Source organism: Zeugodacus cucurbitae, chromosome 3 (genome assembly GCF_028554725.1).
Source record: "Zeugodacus cucurbitae isolate PBARC_wt_2022May chromosome 3, idZeuCucr1.2, whole genome shotgun sequence".
Lineage (NCBI taxonomy): Eukaryota > Metazoa > Arthropoda > Insecta > Diptera > Tephritidae > Zeugodacus > Zeugodacus cucurbitae.
Genome location: NC_071668.1, coordinates 21,744,746 through 21,765,889, shown reverse-complemented (window position 1 = coordinate 21,765,889; position 21,144 = coordinate 21,744,746). Strand labels below are relative to the sequence as shown.

Genomic DNA, 21,144 nt, shown 5'->3' with positions numbered 1-21,144 from the left:
ATACTTTCGTTTACTTGGTTTCAGTGAAACTTTAATACTTTTTAGTATTCTTATGTTCTAAGAAGACTCTTAAGAATTACTTCAGGTTGTTGCTTGAATATTCTTATATTTTTAGCGAGTGGTAAAACGAATAACCATAATTGGTATAATTGCAATAGACTGGTATAAAGAAATATAGATAGAACCATAATAGGTTGCAATGAGTTTAATCTGAAGAAAGATCACTCTTCTGAGCAGTATTGACTATTCTTATGTTCTAAGAAGACTCTTAAGAATTATTTCAGGCTGTAGCTTGAATATTCTTATATTTTGAGCGCTGGTATAAATAAATATAGATGAAAAGACAAGTGATTATACCACATTAAGAGATTATATGTATGCCCTCTTGCTCTTCTTACTTGAATTCAATTTAATTTTTTAGTGTTTTTTCGATAAATTCACTTGAAAAGAGAGTGGAGCCAAAACATAATCGAACACTACCTCTATATATCTAAATATAAACAGCGCCCCTTTTTTACAATACAACAACAACAAATGCTTTACTTTATAAATATTTAATAACAATCTCTATTCAGTTATATTTTGTACAACAAAACACACATTTTTATTTGTCCAGCAATTTCCGAGCTCCGCGCAAGTTTCGCTTAAACTTGTCTAACTTCGTTTATATCGGAAACTATAACGAAGCTTCAAAAGCTTTAATAAACACATCTGCATACAAATACACAAACACATACATACATATATAACGGTTATATGTAAATATGTAAATATGTGATGGCGCATACCACACCGTCTTATCAATGCGTTGCATGCCTCGCAAACTTTTATCATCAAACACATAATTTAAGCGACACAAATATGTACAATATACAGCATATAACTCTTAGTTGGCGACCCGGACCCAACGAGCGTGCGTGCGTTACAACGTCGACGATGAAGAAAACATAAGAAGCAAACGTTTTACGGCAATTTCCGAAACTTTTTGCCTACACTTTTGGTCATAATGCCGAATATGAGTAAATTTCCCTTGTCAAGACACCCACACACTGACAGACACCCACACACACACATCGCCATTTATATTTCATTATATTTGGTATGCGTTGTCGTTGTTGCATTTGTATTTGCATTTGTTTGTAGCGAGTATTACAAGTAAAACGAAGTTGTGAAACAATTTATGTGCACACGACCGAATGAAGGCATCGTTTGGCAACTTCCTCGCATTAAATCTGTGACTAAATACAAAACTTGCCAGCGCACAAAGATGATGCCGCCGCATGCCGGCGCATAAATTGAAAATGGGCAATGGGGAGATGCACAAATTGATGTAAAGACCGAGTCCTATGTATGTATAGGTATATGTATGTGTGAACTCTGAGATATACAGCGCAATCAACCAGTGGGTCTGGTTTCTACATTTGCCTCAATAATCAAATTTGTTAAAGTTTTAGTTATTTGGTTTTATTGCGATAGTTTTCGAGCGTTAAATTCTTGTAACACGAAAACTTACTCAGATTTGACCGATCTTTTCGGCTCATGAAGATATAAAAATGACACCCCTCGATTGTAAAGCAAAAAAAATTTTTTCTAACCCTTCCGCTCCTTTGGTTCTTAAAAATAGCTATACGAAACTTCTAATACTGGTAAGGTCTCTAGGAGTACTATGGTACTGGACCTTTAACTCGATAACTTTTAGTAAATATACCAGTTTTACTGAATTTAGCCAAATTGCTCAAAAATCACTACCTTTAGGTGTCTGGAATTTAAGGTTATGTCATTTTTTGCAATCTTTTAAGAATGTGAGTTAAATACAAAAGCAACTGGGTGTATTTTGATATTGTAGTCTTCACAGAACTAAATGAACTGTCTCAAGACAATATTTCAGATATATTTTCGTTCTGAAAGTATGCATAGAAATTAAAATATCTTTAAATCTTGAAAAGATTCAAAATTTGGAGTCGAAAGATTCATATCCACAAATTTATCACCTTCTCAAAACCTGTAAAATGAAATCATCAATCAATTCGAAGTAAAGAGCTTGGGCACTATTTAAAAATCTTTATAAGTCATAGAAAGCATGAAACAGCAGCAAATTTTCGATTACAAAAATCTGTGTCTAGTCTAGATAGATCAAACTCAGCAGTTCTCGATACCAGTAGAGTTAAAAGACTTCAATTCAAGTACAGGAATTACTTAAAAGACCATTTCAGTAGAGAGAGAGGAAGAGTTAAGAAATAGTATAAGATAGTGGATATCATATAGCGTAGCTTGAAATACCTTTTATTTAGATGCTAGTGTTTCTTCGAAGGATCACTTAATAAAAGAAATTGTCGGTCTTTGGATTGGTAAATGAGATTATGAGCTAATAGGTGTGAAGGTCTCATAGTGTAAATTTTATAATTAGCAAAACCAATAAGATCAAAATATTTCTAAGGAGAAGTTTGGAAACTACACATAAGACCATACAGGTCAGCAGAAGAAGAATAGCATGAAATCGTGAACTACCTCTTATCTAGATGGTAGTATTTCTTCGAAGGACCATTTAATTGGATTGCTCAATATATGGCCCTAAGGATTAAAGATTTCAAAATCAAAGGTTTCATCATACAGGACTCGGAAGGAATAATTTGAGATCGTGTATTCCATACAGCTTGGCTTCGAATTCTATCTGGTTGGTAGTGTTTCTTCGAAGGATCTCTTAGTAAAATAATTTGTCTGTCATTGGATTGCTCAATATATGGGCCCTTAGTATTAAAGGTCTCAAAATTAAAGGTCTCATCATACAGGACTCGGAAGGAATAGTTTGAGATCGTGGATTCCATACAGCTTGGCTTCGAATTCTATCTAGTTGGTAGAGTTTCTTCGAAGGATCACTTAGTAAAATAATTTGTTTGTAGATCTCATAATTCAAATCCAACAGTTTTTGAAACCAATATTGTCAAAAAAGTCAAATAATGTGTTTTAATTTATAGAAAGATGTGCCCAAAGCCTCAAAAGCTAAGCAGTTCAAATCGGAAGTTTTCAAATCATATATGGGATGTAGTTCAGAAGGTATGAAATGAGAATTGTTAGAATTTTAATATTGGTTTCAGAGTATTTCTCCTTAGTTGGAAGTGCATTTTCGAGCTATCAATAAAAACATAACGGTAACTTTAAAATATGTATTTTCATTCATCTACATTAATGCTGTTGCCTAACCTTAATGGCTGCTAGAGCCAAAGTATGAGGCATGAATATCATTATCAAAATAAAAAAATTTAGGCAATTTGGCTTTTGGAAAAATTCCCGTTATTTTTTGAACACACCTCATACATGGGTTCCTATATCAATTAGAGACTAGTTACATGTCCAGAATACATTAACGATTCAATAACACGACTATATATAGCTTTCTACATTAAGATGAACGAAGAAATTGGTTTCAGAGGTTTCATTACTGTTTGATAGAGGTACTATAGCTAAAATATAGCGTGGATTTTGATACCAACTGAGACTATTTGGAGATGGAGAGCGTATTATCATTTGAATAACAGCGGGAATATGTCTTTGTATACTAAATTATTTTAACATATTGAAATTCTAAAGGCTTTTAAATAATGCATTAGGTCTTTCCGAAAGGGGTGTACATATATAGGATCGGGCTTAAATCAAAGAATAAAGAAGACTACGTATAATATAGAAGACTAGAGCTATAACTGAGCGGTGAGCTAAGAACGTGTGAACAAACCGAGGCGAACGAATTTTGCTGGGTATATCGGGTATATATTCCCTCGGCATATGTATTTGTTTATAATTTCGTTATATGCAACATTGCGTTCGTAAAACTTTAAATGCAAAACTCAAGTTGTGTGCAGTTACTCCATGCACTTTTTCCAAACAACTTCTTTTCTTTTTCGCAGTTTTCTAGGAATTTTGCGTAGCGCTGTTGTTGTTGTTGTTGCATGTTGTGTGTTGTGTCACTTTTCGCAACACTTTTGCAGTGTATTTCCGTTGGCTATGCACTGATGTAACTTAAATTCGCCGCACTTCACAGGCGACAGTGATAAATGATGTGTCGCGCACACCGGCAGCAGCGCAGCAACGCGCGCCAGCACCCGTACCGAAAATCGCTTGACTGGGTAATGCTGCATGTTGCACGCTTTCGTTTTTGCATGCCGCAAAAGTTTCAAAAGCAACGAAGCGACAAAGCATCAAAAGCAGCAACATCAGCAAATAACTACAGCGCTACCGAGTGGCTGTGCGGCACGAAGTTCCAACAAAAAGCGCCTGCAGCGCGAGTGTCGCCAGTCACCAGTCGTTGCGTTGCACGTTGCACGAATGCAATTCAATGCGTGCGCTGCATGAACTTTGGACGCAACGGATGTAAGCGCATGCCTCAGCGATATATGTATATATCATGTGTGTGTTTGTTGTTGTTGTTGCTTATAAAATTGCAAATATTTACAATTTTCGGCTGGCTGCTGCCTGTATCGACTGATATGTGTGCAAACACATACATATATATTTGGGCGAACACGCACACATTTGGAAATATTTCATGGAGAAGAAACGCTTGCAACACAAATTTACCAATTATTTTTGCGATTTGGCTTTGCTGTAGATTCTCCGCTTCGCAGCTGCACAGCAATTGCTGGCTTCTGCTTCGATTTTCTGCTTTTATGTGGTTTTTAGTGGTGCGTATGTTCATTAGAAGGGTGGGAGCACATGCTGCATTATGCTATAAGTCCTAAAGAACGATAAGACATGTTATTAGAAGTGTCTTCAAGCTTAAAGAACCATAATTATGTATTAATTATACTAAAATAGTTAGTCGATTAGTCCTAAAGAATTATAAGACATTATTAGAAGTGTCTTCAAGCTTAAAAAACCATAATTATTTGCTAATTACACTAAAATAGTTAGTCCGTTAGTCCTAAAGAACCATAAGACATGTTATTAGAAGTATCTTCAAGTTTAAAGAACCATAATTATTTGCTAATTACTATTACTGCTATACTAAAATATTTAGTGCATTAGTCTTAAAGAACGATAAGACATGTTATTAGAAGTGTCTTCAAGCTTTTTCAACACTACTTGTTGGATGTCTTCAACTATTTTTCATTCTGAAAGGGTCTACCCACCTTGGAAACTTCGTTCTTTGCCGCTATGTTCGTTAATCTTCATATATATCTTCACTGTCCCAGCTGTTCGCATGCCTCAACAACTAGCTGCCTCTAAAAATCACTATAACCTCAACTCTTTGCTTTATATTTACATGCTTTCTTTTCTATTTTAGCTTCTTTGTTGGTTCAGAAGCACTGACACTAAAACTGAATCCTTTGAAATGCTTTCAGCCGCCACCACTACATTATAATGTTTCATATTCATTTGGTTTGTTGGTTTTTTATTCTTCGACTCCGTGCATAAATCTCTATTTCTTTGCTTGTCTTAACTTTTCAGACTTTTCGATTTCTACTTTTCACTTTCGCAAAGTATTATTTGCCTTATGTAGGTATGTGCAAGTATTTATATACTCCTGTTGGCCAACAGTAAATTCAAATACTCGGCTAAGATGCTTACATAGTAGCTTTTGTTGTCTGCTCGCATAACGGTGCCTTCTTGCTTTAAAAGTTTTTTTTCTACCAATGCCAAAAAAAAAAATTAAAATATAGTCAATTCACTGGAATTTTCATTTGAAGAAGTAAATACAACTGTAAAATATATATAAGAGATGTCAATATTAGCAATTGGAAAGGAGTTCTGACTCTCTTGAGTTACTCTTATATGCATTTTAATTGGAAAATCTATTGAAATATAGATTTTCTAGTAAAAGGGTAGAAGAGAGTAATTATCAAGTAGCTGTAAAAGGTTTCCTGCATGGCTGAAATTATAAACCAGCTGGCGGATATCATGTATGAAGTCTTTGCAACCAAGACGAGTATATTACTTGTTCACAACTCTTCCCAGAAACCGCAGGAAATCTCAAAAAATTTTGAAAACGAACGGAATCAAATTGATGGGAGTATAAGGAACTATAATAGGAAGCCTCTTTCAAGAGCAGTAAGTCCTCAGCAAAGGAAGTAGACAAACAAATAATGTTTCTACAGGAGACTCTGTATTCAATACTAGGGAGTCTATGTAGCAGATATGGGCGTGCACCAGGGGCAAGTTATCGTGTATCCTTTTGAACTTGGATTACATAAAAAACAGAGTTTGTTTTCACTGAATCCCCGACTAATACAAAGTATGTTGGAACATGAGCCTTTTCGATTTAAATATTTTTCTAAAAGTGGTTCAGATAATTTAATCTTAATTTGGAGACCCTCAATATATATTTTCTCATAGCATGAGCTAAACATTTTCATTAAAATTATTAAGATGTCTTCATAGCAACCTTCATATTGATAGTACTGAGATCAGCTTATCTGGCATATGGGGCAAAGGAAGGTCAGAACACATTTTGGGTATTTGAAACACAAAGTTCTGATGTCCGCTTGATTTCAATATCTTTCAATTTGGCCGATATTTACTGGATAATCTCTGAATCGGTGTTTGGATAAGGTTATGAGCGATTTTGGAAATTTTAATGGAGAGTTTTGAGTTAGTTTGAGTTAAAATTGATTAAAGTTTTAGTTGCTAAGATTCATTTCTGTAACTTGAATGAACTTTAGAATTAATGTCATATATAGTTTTCTTCCGAATTCGACTATGCTCCAAGAGAGCAAAGCGATCAAAATTGCTTCAAATTGTTCGAGTACTTTTTACCGTTATTATTGAGACAATTATTACACGGTTAATAGTCTCAAATTTAAGTGTTATATAAAAAGTGGGCGTGGCTCATTTCAGATTTTCACCCTAAGGAATGTTGTATAGAATGCGGTTCGATCATACAATGCTCCTAACAAGCTCAATAGATATAGATTTAGTGAGATATGTGCTTAGAGACTATTAGAGGCTGGATGCAAGTCTAAATTTCAAAAGCAATTTGATCAGTTATGCACCTTATTTCTGTGGCCCCCTTTCTAAAAATGAGTTTTACAATGACTTTGGATAGTGATTCATTGGTTAGTGGTTGATATCTTAGGTTTCTTCGCCAGACACCACTTTTTGGGCGTGGCAATGTATCAACTTCGACTATATGTGACGTCAACTTTCTCAGAGTACCAAATTTTACTAGCCATGTTAAGATATCTTAATTTTTAACAGCTTCTTAAATGTGAGGACAACGTCCGGTGGGATTAACGTGGGTACCGGCCGACGACGGCCTTACCTCACGGTGCTAAAAAACGCAGCGGATCAAATCAATGCGATGATCAGCGCCCCGAACATGCAAAGCATTATTCGGTACCAATTGGCGTGTGGAATGGACACACTAACCACCTTGGTGAAGTTCGAGGCCTATCTAGAACCTCTGCCGTACTTTGGGTCCGCCACCCGGTTGCAATGCAACTCCACATTGAGTGACAAGGATCACTCTCCCCGCATTCGGGTATTAAACCACAACCACCACGATACTGCCCGAGGGGCCAGTCCGGACGAGTAGGTTGGAGTGAACTCCAAGGGCTCCTACTCCCCGTGGTACCAAAATTAAGTCTCCGGTCAGACCTATATAGGAAGACAATCATATATCGTTTTATTTTCATTGTGACAAAACAGATGTCTGTTGGTTACCCAGAGGATACTTATTCTAAGACCGGAAGTCGTGAGCTGCTTGAGCCATATGCAAAAGAATCGTTCCTGGCACTTTCAAGTGAATGACAGTCAGGAACTTTCCTCACGTGAATTTTTACACATAACCCCATCCCCAAAGCTAGGTCACGTTGTTGTCCGAATGAACGAAAATACTTCTCACTTTGAAAGTGTTCAATGCAGCACGCACTGGTGGAAGCCGAGGAAGAGGGAGACCTCCACTCTGTTTGAAAGACCAGTAGGAGAAGGACCTGGCTCGACTTGGTATCACCAATTGTTGTTAACTCGGATATAACCCCATAAGCGATGTCTACGCCAATAAAAAAGAAGATATACATTCTAAAATCTTGATAAATTTTTGTATTTATAACTGTATATTTATTCAAACTTCTTGTAGGTCTTAGTAGTAACTGTTAGTTGAAAAGAGAACATGTTGCGAGAATGAAGGAATCGTCATATCTTATGAAAGACACTGCTCGACTTTAGAGAATTACTACTGGAAAGCTTAGTAGTGTGATTACAATCGTTTGATGGTTTATACGTAACATCCGAGAGAGTATACCCGAATCTTATATAGAACATAGTCTCAATCTCTTTCCAAACACTTAAGGCAGCGCAGAACTCACAGATTTTTGCAACAAAAACTTGCGAAATATTACAAAAAATCATAAAAAATGGATTCAAATACATACATATGTGGGTGTGTATCTACTATATCCCACAATTTTATTCGAGCAATTGAACTCTCGGTTGCCATATGAATTCAATTGCTTCGTCATTTTCTTAAAAGTTGTGGCATACCGACTCTACTCCCCCGACACATATGCGGGGCAATAATTTCAATTTCCTGCCTGATTTCACATATATATGTACATATGTATATCAATGTGGGTCACAATTGCCCTCCACGAGGAGGCACACATAGCAAGAATGGTGTATTTTTGTATGTACTCGTATGTGTCCACTCAAGAGCACGAAATACAATACGACAAAAATGGGTAATTGCATTATTTCGACGTTAAATTCGTTGAATTATGAATGATATGTGACGCGTACGCCCCCTACGTGGTAGACTACATATATATTTTTCTATAGATATATATATATATATATATATATATGTATATTTATGTGTATGAGTATTGACTGTAGTATTGGGCGCTATTGGCAACGTACATACGACAGTTATTGTCGTCGACGGGGGGCGTTCACCGCTTGTGAGCTTTGTAAAATGAAACCGCTGTTTCACAATCCACTTTTCTACACACACACACACCCACAGTCCTCTATGAGACTGTATATAGAAACGCACATGTAGCTTTCTTGTTGCTTAAACTAGAAAAAAGGAAGAATTGAAGAATTGAAGCAACTGCAAAAAGTTGTATAGAAGCAGAAAAATAATAAATTTTTCGCCTGCGCCCCAAATGCCACACATGTGTTTGTGGGTATTGTAAGCATTGTAACGGAGCCACATCATGCTTGTGGGTGGTAGCGCCAATATTCCAATTCGCCATAATTTCCGTTTCATTTTCCTTCTATGAAATCGAGTACCCGTGTGTTTTGTGTTGTTGAAAACGGTCGCGACAATTATTCGACTTGGAGTTGTGGCACAGGTGGCGGGGGGTAGCAAATGTTGAAAATTTATATAATCAAGTTAAGATCTGGCATATCATGCAACTACACACGTGTGAATGCCACATGTTACAGTCATGTGTATATATGTATATATGAAAGGGAGGGTGTCAGAGTAGTGGCCCGCTGTGTTCAAAAAATATATACATATATTGTAAGCGTGGTAATAATATTACTGTATTTGAACAGCAATAAAATGCCAGACAAAAACGATATTTTTTTGTCGTAGAAAAAACTCACTTGAAGACATTGCCACAATTACATAGACATGTAAAGTGTGTACTACAATATAGCGAAAAGCAATGAAGTCAACGAAATGTAGTCTACCGTTATTAGTTATGTAAAATTTGAGCGGTTTTATATTAAGTTGGACTACTGTATTACTTAAAAGTAGCATTTAGTCAAGATATTCTCAAAATATCACAAAACAATTCTTGATGGTTGGGTCCAAAAAAGTCTGGAAGAACATTTCAGCTCAAATAATTTCCGAACGACCGTCCAAATTGCCTGAAATACTCTAAAAAGTGGTCCATAGACAACTGTTTTAAAAAAGACTGAACCCCCAGATCTTCTCACTCACTTTCTGGATTCGTGAGCTATTCACGGACCATTATCAAATTCGGTGGACATATTATTCGACTCAAAAACGGTCTTAGAAGGTCTGGGCCTACCGTTAGATGACTTCGATGACAATTAGGCTGGGCTTGTCGTTTCAGGCAGGCCTGGGTAACCGCTACAACAACAACAACAACTCAAAAACAGGTACCGTTTTTCTTCTTCTCTTGCCAAAAAGAGCCTGGTCGCTTAAATATCCAGAATATTTGTATGAGTTTCTTTGAAGAAGACACTGTAAGTTAACTATCTCCAGACCAATAAGGAATTCAGAGGAAATAGTTTTCAACCCAAAAACGATCTTTGGACAACTGTTGTCAAAAAAAACCTGGCCGCTTAAATATTCTGACTTCTTTTTATGGGTTTGTTTGAGGAAGACACTATACGTTATCTATTCACCGACCACTAAGAAATTCAGAGGAAATAGTTTTCAACTCAAAAACGGTCTCTGAACAACTATTGTCAAAATAGACTGACCGTACAGTTTTCCTAACTTCTTTTAATGGGTTTCTTTGAAGAAGACGTTACAACAGTACAGACAATTAAAGAATTCAGACAACATTTTTTCTCAATTTAAAAACAGTCCCTGTACCTCTCTGGTCGTAAAAGGCCTGATCCTTTGTATTGCCAGACATTCGTTTGTGGATTTCTTTGAAGAGTCGGATGAAATCAACTCGAAAAAGTCCAGGACAACATAAGTTTTAAGAGATAAATGAAGTTTCTCAGAATTACTTATAATTCTAAACTTTTTAATATATCTAAAATCTCTATCAACTTGTCTCAAAAGATAATAACAGTCAGCAGGAATAATACAAGATATATTTCATAGGTCTGTAGTCTCTTCATAATATATCTTTCTCTTTAACTCTCTTTTTCTTTTTATTCACTTTTTTTCTAATTATGAAAGGTATTTCTTCCGAATTTGATAAATTTTTAATTGGCTTAACTTTTAATTAAGTTTTAACAACTTGATATTGAAGTATCTTCAAAATGTTGTTCCAATAATGAAGTCTCTATTTGGACACAGTTTTTATCAAAAAATCCAGAATACTCTAGCATAAATTCGAGCTACAGAACCTATATTGAGACCCATCTAAAGACCCTTCTCAATTGGTAGGCTTTGAATTCAAAAAAGCTACTAAGTGTTCGCTATATACGTTAGACCAATTAAACTTAAGAAGTCTCGAGATGACTTAGACATATGTATATATGCATATGTAATTTTCTCTGTTAGGAATCTGTAGATCGCTATTACCACCGTCGGTAATAAAGATATAGCTATCATCAGTCAAAGACTAAAAAATTATGCTGATTGCTGGCCTCTCCGGAGATGTACAAATAAATTAATCATTTTTAAGGGTGATGATAGAACAAATCGAAATGTCTTTCGCCTTATTTGTTATGTCTTTTAATATAGAAAGAAGTTGAGAAATATCATCGAAGAATGTTTTGTCTCTCACTGAAACCGAGTCACAGACATCGAAGTGTCGAGCAACGGAAACCAGGAGCACAGAAAGGAAAAGAAGCTATATGTATACGTTCCCATAATTGCGGTAATTCGTGAAAGAGTATACAAGCAAATTTCCAAGTCTTATATAGATTTGGGTCATACTCAGAAGTGAAGTTGAATCAAGAAAGAATTATTCTTGTTCATTGAAGTGGGTGTAGTATGTACATATGCATTAAGAGGTTTTCAATAAGAACCCTACAAACGTTTGGTATATCAATTAAATTCTTTATTCCTGTGAAAGTACATTCGATGTCATTATGTATGGAACGCGATTTCTTTTGGATGACCACTACGGGCACGCTTGCAGAAGTCCAGACGCTGAACCTAATTTTCGTGAGATAACACGTTCACCAAACTTGGTTTTCAATAAATCGATTGTTACATTAGCTGTGTGGCTTTTGGCGCCGTCCGGTTGGAACCCCATATTGTCCAAGACCAACACGATTACGACGACCATTTCTGAATTTCGAAAGTAAATTTTAATAATTTCGTCTCGTTGTTGGATCGTACATATATCTTTCAATGATGAAATGACAAACCTTACTGAAGGAAAATGTCAAAAGAGCGGGAAAAAATATGGCGTCGTTTGCTGTCCCTATCGGGATCTGTTGCGTTCCTTTGAAAATCCCTTTAGATCACAAGCGGGTTCTGGAAAATCGATCTCAGTTGTACTACTTCGGAGCCATAGAACTATATAAAGCAGAGATCTGCATTGAGTAATAATGAAATTAGTGCACAAACTCATGAGCCAAACAAATTGGTGTAAATGAGTACTAATACAAATATCAAAAATGACAAAGACTCATTTCCACCAAACCAAAAAAAACTCATAGTATTTCTACACTTATATGTGCCGTCAATTTATTACTCAAACGAGCGTATATTAAAAATTTCATTTTACTCACTTGTTCATTGGTCACGATGAAAATAAACTTGAATGAGCTCGCTACACTGATCGGCATGAGTGGAATTGTGACTTCGTAGCTGAGCACGAAAGTAAAGATACCCAGTAAAAACTTTGTCACATTACATTTTTCATTATTTCATTGAACATGCATTTTCGTGCGTCTTTATTTATTTTCAATACATTACTATTAAAAGAAATATATTAGAACCTAAAAGTATTAACTTTTCCGTCATTAATTAACTTAAAACATTAAATGTAATTCACGACATCAAAGAACAAAACACATCGTTAGTCATTTCCCGCAGGGCACTTTTGCCTAGCGGCGGCACAGCCTTCGTCAGTTTTACTTTGATCCTATTCGTATCACTTTATTTATTTAGCTATACTATTGGTGTTATTTTGGTGGTATGGCTCATTTTTGTTTAACTTGACTGAATTATTGGCTCATGAGACAATTGAGCACTTCAACGATACGTATGAAGAGAAACTTACTCATTTTTCATGCTCTCGCTTTGTGTGCTGTGCGTAAATGTGTTTTAGTGGATCTTTGTGTTTGATGATTTTTGACTTATATGCACTAATACTACTTTTTGTGTTACTCAACCAATGACTCAAAAAAGGGAATAATTGCAGTTCTCTGATATAAAGTCTGGTTACTACACGATTTTCTCTGTGTAGAAGGGGTTAATGCGTACTTTGATCTCTCTTAAATTAAAAAAATGTCTTTACGATTCATTAGGCACTGTTTTAGAGCATGGAAAATATCCGATATCTTTTGGTCAACAACATCAAATTGTTATTCTAATATCATTCTAAACTGCTCATTCATTTCTCACTAAATATAGCTGATTATAGTAACATAAATGTATATCGTCATCGCCACAAAATTCAATTATAATTTCATTAAATTTAAAGCGTACACAATTTTTAAACCAATCGAAAATTATTGCCTGCACCACCGCTATACTAAAAATACATGGACAAACAATTTACTCGCAATCGTTTAAGTAAATCGCTATAAATTTATTGATTTATTATAAAATAATTAATATTATTTTAATTCTAATGTGCCTTTATTAATGAATAAATTTACAGTTTTCCAATGAAATGCCGCTATTTATTTAACCGACTAAATTTAGTGAAAATTTTACACGCATAAAAACTGCCGAAAGTGTTTGTTTAATGAATAAAAGGAGATGAAAAAATATAAACTGCTTTTCTATGTAATTTACTTATATACGCGGCGATAATAAATCATTTGAGTTCAAATGAGTTGAAATTAAATAATAAAGGTGGCTTTGAGTGCGGGTGGAATGGAATGATTAAGTATGCTAGAGCTAAGCTAGAAATATAACTAAATGCTTAAAAAATATTTCCAGAGGTCTTATATATATTTTATACTAAGGAAGATATGGACCGATCTCGTTTGGTCGCTCTAAGGATAACTAGTTTACGTAATGGATATATGATTTAATAAATCGTTCACGAGTTCTGCTTTATATACATATGTATATGGAATTTCAGAAAGATAGAAACCGATCTCTCCGATTTCATAAATCAAGCATTCTAGGATGACAGATAACATCTGTCTGCTCTTCTCAACATCTTACTTTTCACTTTAGTTATCACTATGTCAAGGTGTATACAATTATATGGATCCGAAAAATCCCAACCTATAACTCAATTATTTGACAGTTAAAACAACCGTTAATTCCACAAAACTATTCTACTCTCTCTGCAGCTTGAAACGTGTATATAAATAATATTCAATATATCTATATCTAATACAGTATTGAACTAGGTTTTTGGCAACAAATTCATATTGTTTATTTTAGTTATGCAAATTAAATGCTAATTAGACTGTACGCTATTAAAATATCGTTGAAAATGAACATTAATTTCAAATTTAAGTTGACTGAGAGATATTTAATTTATTACTAATTAGTCATTACTGGTGGGAGTGTCGCTTTAAATTTAATTTTAAGGCTTAAAGTTTTAAGAAAAAAACTTAATAGACGTCCGAAATCATTAAACGTGCTTAACATAAAAACTAACGGTATTTCTATATGACAGTTTGTTCAATCAGATTTGGTTCCTTGCGAATCTTACTCTACGCCTCACTAAAAATTCCCTTCGGATATGCATTGTGAGATCAAATCACTGGTAAAAGCTTGTAAGAAAGTTTATTCGCCTTTTTTCATGGTCGTAGATCCCGATTTAATAAATCGTCACACTTGATTTTGAGAAGAGTCTATACACTTTATAAAATACCTCTTAAATCGATCAGATAAATTTCAGTACTAGAGAAAGTTCAGACCTTGACCTAGTATCTTGTCAGGATTAAGCTTACAAGGTAAGCAGATGTCACTTAGTACTAGTAGTTGCAACGGCTAAAAGGCTGTGAGGTCTCTATAGTCAAAAGTTGACTGAGCGAAGTTCACGGAAAGCTCGAAAGCTCTAAAGCTCTCAAAAACGTATTTAGGATACTCAGTTATGTTATAGATCAGTATATGATAAAAGTCCACTCGAATAAATATTTGACTAATTCAGTTCATAATAATTAGAGAGCTCCACCAGCGACCTCTACCAAATATTTTTAATTTATTTGCGGTTTACTTTCATTTCATAACCAAAATGTAATTCCAGTAGAATGCAACCATATAATTCTCACATTACACACACCCCCGCACAACTAAAGCTCACCAATATTTTCATTACTTCCCACACAATCAAGCCAGTGACACATGCACAAAGCTCTCTCCGTAATGCCCTGTGCAAATTGTGTGCGGCAGTTCATTTGGATCGATGAGGTCGCCTTGGTCACACATATTCCATTTCATGCCGCACTAATTATAATTCCAATTTATTTATATTGTATGAAATACTTATTTGCTTACGTTTGTAACCGAATATCTACCAACTAATATGGATAGTTTTCGTTATTGTGGCCATTTGCACAAAATAAACAAAATATTAATTTCATTAGGTTCGGCGCAGTCAATGTGTACCGAAAATATTTGGTTGACTTGTTTTGTTTTTTTTTTTCACAGAAATATAATATTATGTGGAATTGGAAATGTATATATAGATATATGTATTTATTTTGTACATATTTCTAAGGACTTTGTTGGTAGCATACACTGCAGGGATATAAAATTGGAATCCAAATAGTCAGGCAACTGTCTTTTTTCCTTAGGAATTGCTGTATATTTTATTCGTTAGTGTTCTACACGCTATCAAATGTGAAATTTCAGTTAGAAAATTTAGTTTCCAAATAGTCAGGCAACTGTCTTTTTTCCTTAGGAATTGCTGTATATTTTATTCGTTAGTGTTCTATACGCTATCAAATGTGAAATTTCAGTTAGAAAATTTAGTTTCCAACTAGCTTCAGGTATATCTATGACTGGTTAGTACAATTTTTTTTATCAGGAACTTTTTTTTAATTTTTTTTTTATGAAAATAAAAGAGATTTGCTGATCTAATTATGCTCCCTTTCTTTCTTTCTGTCTTTGCCAACAATTTTAATAAAACTCGAAATCTTCTGACCAGCTCGATTTTATCTAGAGAAATCTTGATTTAGAGTGAAAGATTGATATAGAGTTTTATGTGCATAACGAGTATAATTGGTTACCAGTAACCATTCAACCAGTAACTCATGAAAATATTGACATATATTCAGTAAAATCGAGAGAACCGGACCCTTTGGACCAGATCAGTCGAAACAGTGTATTTACTTAAATGGTTAGACACCAAAAATATCATAACCAGTTAACCGACGAAACTTAAATTAATTGAATCTTCATCGAGCCATCATCAGATGTACACTTTCCTAGTCTTTAATAATTTCGGAAAATTACGCCTTTTAGAAGGATTAGATTTATTTAAGTAAAAACTGACGAAAACCTTAGGCCTCTTAAGACACTGTGAAAGTTATTTAAATGCTTATGTGAGATTAGCTCGATGTTCGATGCACTACCCGCTGGTGGAAGCCAGTCAAGAAGAAGAAGAATCGCACATAACGGTCTTTAAACAATAATACGCGATTTCATAAGAATCAGTTCAAAAGTATGACGTGCCTACGACGTGTTATAGATTAAAAACAACACCTTATCAGCTAGTCTACCAATTTTAATTATATTTTCTCACATCCTAATCTCTGATTAGATACTAAAATTTATTAAAAATGAAAATATTCTGACCGCAACCACGCCTACTTTCCATAGTATCATCGTTTTGATTCTTTTCGAGATTTCTTTTACTTTTTGATAGATTATTTAAACGCATTTCCGAAGATATTGGAAGTAAGCCTTGCTCAGATATTGGCAGCCTAGCACTATTGACTTGTGACAGCTCTTAAGAAAAGGTGACTTTAATCATCTCTTTGAGAAATCTTTAAGACATTAAATTAATATATTGGGCAAATTATTTATGGAATTAGACGTTATATGCCTTGTGGAACTACTTTCGATGGTCGGTAAGCGGGCAGTGTACAATGAATAAAATTGTATGACAAAGTTAGACTTATAGCCTTTTCGCACAGGCAAATTAATTTGAATACATTAAGATTATAATTGAGATACCAGTTTATGCTCGTCACACTACCGCATACTCGATTAACGATCAGCTGTTATACATTTTTGTTTTTGCTGTTCATTAGAAGTTGGTAAATTTCATCAGCTGATTGATATATGTATTGTCAATAAGCACAACCCAATCTTCAGCGTGTATAACAACACAACTGAGTTGCATTCCATTTTCAGCTCGATTTGTGTTTGATTAAAAATTAATATAGAAAATTTAAATGTTTCTTATTTTGTATTGGAAATCGATCTAAATAGAGCAAATGCATCTTAATTGATCAATTAACTCCTGTGCGAAAAGGCTTTTACCATAATGCAATTCGGTACCAAAAGTTGGTGATATCATAATTTATTCTATCCTAAGTAAGCTGAAAGCAATAAAGTTCAGAATTACATTGAGCATAAGCTGTCTACGATATACCTTAATTTATTCTCTAGCGAAACGAACATACAGCTGGTATAAATCAATGATCTGGCTTAATATAGTATAATATATAGCATAACAAGTCGTTGTACCAGTTTAAGCATCTGCAAGAGCTGCCTTCGTTACTCTAATATAAGAGAGTAGCGAATAGAACACACAACTGGTATAAAATACAAGTGGTATAATTCACAGCTGGTCTAAATCACAACTGTTAAATAAACTGGTATAAAATTAAGCTGAAGACAGACACAATCAAATGCATTTCTTTGAGAAATTATTCCGTTAAAGTCTCTGCATGAACACTAATTCAGGAGAGTAAATAAAACAGGTATGAAATGCAACTGGTATAAAATCTAACTGATATAAATTATAGACAGACACAATCAAATGCATCTTTTTGCGAAAGGATTCCGTTTAGGTCTCTGCATGAGCTACTATCTTTACTCAAATACAAGAGAGTAGTGAATAGAATACAAAACTCGTTTGAAGTACAACTGGTATAAAACAAAACTGGTATAAAACTTGTATAGTATACAACTGGTATAATGTTAAACTGGTATAAAACTGTTATAGTATACAACTGGTATAAAAACTGTTATATATATATATGAATATCTTTGAGAAATTATTCGCATTTGACAAATCTTGACTAGAAAAAAATTGGAGCCCCTTCAGTTGCAATGACTGGGCCGTCTGGTGAAGAGGCTAAATGTCTTCTGCGCTTGATTTTTCATTTCTTCCTTATTTAGAATATAAATTTGTTAGAGGTTCCATATACTTGACGATCTTTTTGATTATGTTAACCGCAACAGTAAAAGTTTTTACTTGAACCCTAGATGTATACTTTGAATTAATAATACAATTTCTTGTATTCCTAAGAAAAACTTTCTATTGAAATTGTTATAATTTCGAAATAATTAATAAAAAGTAAACCTTATTCATACAATTTACACACAGTAATCCTGACAAATATTTATTATATATTAACTGAAAATTTACTAAATATCAATTATTAACTCTTACTAATCTGTGGTTTCTACTTCTCTATTGTCTCATTGCAGTGTCTTAGCATAAGCATATGGAGAGAAATAATAACGGTATTACCACTAAGCAGAAATAAGCGCAGAGAAACCATAAAATTTACACTTGAGATTAACACTAAATATGTAAATCAACTATTTACTGTAATCTGGATATGTCTCTAAATGCAAGGACAAGTCGCAACCTAAGCAAATGCAGATAGCATAGATGATATTAGCTAAAGCATTCAATTAGCAGACAAACGTAAATAAATTAAACACAAAACGCTTTAAAAATTAATAAATGCACGACAAGTGCTAACGAAATACCAACAAACAACAACAAAAATGCATATACTAAATACAACAACAACAAGCAGACAACATTGTAACGCAGCAGGACGCGTATGTTAATAATTTAAACACAGTTTCCTGTTAATTTCGAAATGCCTATAATTTGAATTGATAATTCATGCAGATAGCGGTGCAAGAGCAACGAGCGACACATACGAACGCATGCAAAGAAATAACTACATTGGCAGTAATCATTACAACCGCTAGTTGGCAAACACGCACACCGGCATTTGCATGCAAAAATAACAACAACAAAAATAATATATAAAAAAAAAAAAAAATCAAAAAAATTTTTAATGGACAAACGTGCTAAATGCAAGCGGTCAAGCGTGGAAATTTGATGTGATTACCGCGTCTGAATGCGAAATGCAAAATAAAGGCAAAAACAAATAAATGACAACAACAACAACAACAACAGCTGGCTTGTATGTAACCACAAAGTGGTTGGCATAGCGTATTTGCAAACTAAAAGCCATAATTATATATTAATAATAATAATAATAATAGCAACAACAACAACAAGGACAACAGCTGCAACTAATGCCAGCTTAGTTTTGACAAAATACATATAAATATCTAAATTATTTAAAGCCATTTTAAGCGCGGCAGAAAAATCCGAACACAACAAAATGTCAGCAAAACCGAAACTATGGGAGCGCTGGCTATACAAATCAAGGTGAGTGCGCATATACTAAATATATATATATAAACAAATACAACTAAGCATGTGGCCACATACATACAACACACTACAAATCTGCATTTATACACATGCATGAGCGTGTGTGCGTGCTTTTAAATGCGCTTTTTCATATCCAATTAAATTAGTGGGGGCTTTAGCAAAGCTTTAAAGTTAACATAATAATGCATAGAGGCACCAACGCACACACACATACACACACGCATTCAAAGCAAATTAATGTCTATTATAGCCCAGTTGAGTGTGTGTGTGTGTGTGTGTTGTTGTAAATATATGCTAATGCATAAAAAGTGGTAAAATTGTAATTGAATTAAAATTGCATTTATTGCAACAAGCAAAGGAAACTTTGCCAAATGCAAACAAATTTAATATTTATTTTAAAAGCAGACAAATTGCAATTCAACTAAATTATATTCATAACTTTTATTAGCTAAACAAAATAAATAATAAAGTATAGTATGTAATGGCTAGCGTGGAAGGTGATAGAAAGCCTTTTATATATATATAATAATAATAATTTACAGGAAATTTTATTAAAATGCCTTAATCTGGGGATTAGTTAGTCGCACTGCTGATTGGAAGAAATGAAATATTTCCTTTAAAGCGACATTACTGGTATACAAATTCAGAGATTTTTAAATAGTAACTATTTAAAATATTTTAGATTCTTTAAAATACCTAAAACATGTAAGGAAAGGCTAAGTTCGGGTGCAACCGAACATTTTATTCTCTCGCAATATTTTTATTAAGCTATTTTTATTAAGATAACACACAATTTGACTCATATATTTGGCATAAACTCCAATTGAAAAACGAAAATCATCATATATAGTATATGAGAGCTGAGGTAATTCCTGAACCTTAGGTATATGGGTGCTACGGGAAGTTATGACCCGATTAACTATTTTTGGTACAGAGACACGCTATTAGAAGAAAAAGATTCCCTCTGAATTGATTTTAAATATCTGAGCGAGTTACCGATATTTTCGGTGAAAAATTACCATAAGGCACTGAGTTCTTCATATTCGATATCCGTGGCATTGAAAAGTTATAGTCCGATTTCGACAATTCACAAGTGATGCTACAGATCATATAGAATATTTGTGTAAAGTTTTATTCCGCTATCTTTTTTACTTTAACAAGCTATAAAGTTTGTCATTTTCATATACAAGGTTGTATTTTCCATAGCATATCAATAAAATACTTGTAACTTGTAACGGTAAATATCTCTAAGAGTTTCAACGAAAAAATATAGAAATTTTTAAAATACTTGCAGAAATGTCATTAACTCCAAATCATTAAGTCCAAAATATATATATTAAAGCTCTGATGTACCAAAATTTGATTTGTAGCGAATCGAACAAACATCTGGTATAACTGAAATCAACTTTCTTAATAAATTATATGCTGCCTAACAAGTCGTGATACCAGTTTTTGTGTCCGTCTAAGCTGATTTTGCTACGCTAAGCATAAATGGTGAATCGAATATAAACTGGTATAAATGACATAAACTGGTATAATCAAAATGGGAGCAGGAAATTTTCTTATTATATCACTTTAATGAGCCATCCAAAATGTTTGCGAAAAAATTGAATTTTTCGAAACATAGCCCAAAATGAGTTAAATAATGGCAATTGTCTCCAAGGGCTTCAGCGAAAAAATACCGAAAATTTTTTAATAGTCTCAAAAATTTTAAGAATATGCAAAAATAAATATAAATGTATTCCAAAACCTG

General features: G+C 34.0%; 1 protein-coding gene across 1 annotated transcript in view; it reads left to right on the top strand.

Moving 5' to 3' along the window:
* The window catches only part of LOC105217522 (protein O-mannosyl-transferase TMTC2), a 221,727-nt gene that overhangs the window by 16,226 nt on the left and 184,357 nt on the right, over positions 1 to 21,144 (top strand). The window contains exon 2 of the mRNA XM_011192564.3: positions 18,398 to 19,385. Within this exon, the coding sequence (XP_011190866.1) occupies positions 19,339 to 19,385 (47 nt within the window). The 5' untranslated portion in view covers positions 18,398 to 19,338. The remainder of the gene's footprint in view (positions 1 to 18,397; positions 19,386 to 21,144) is intronic.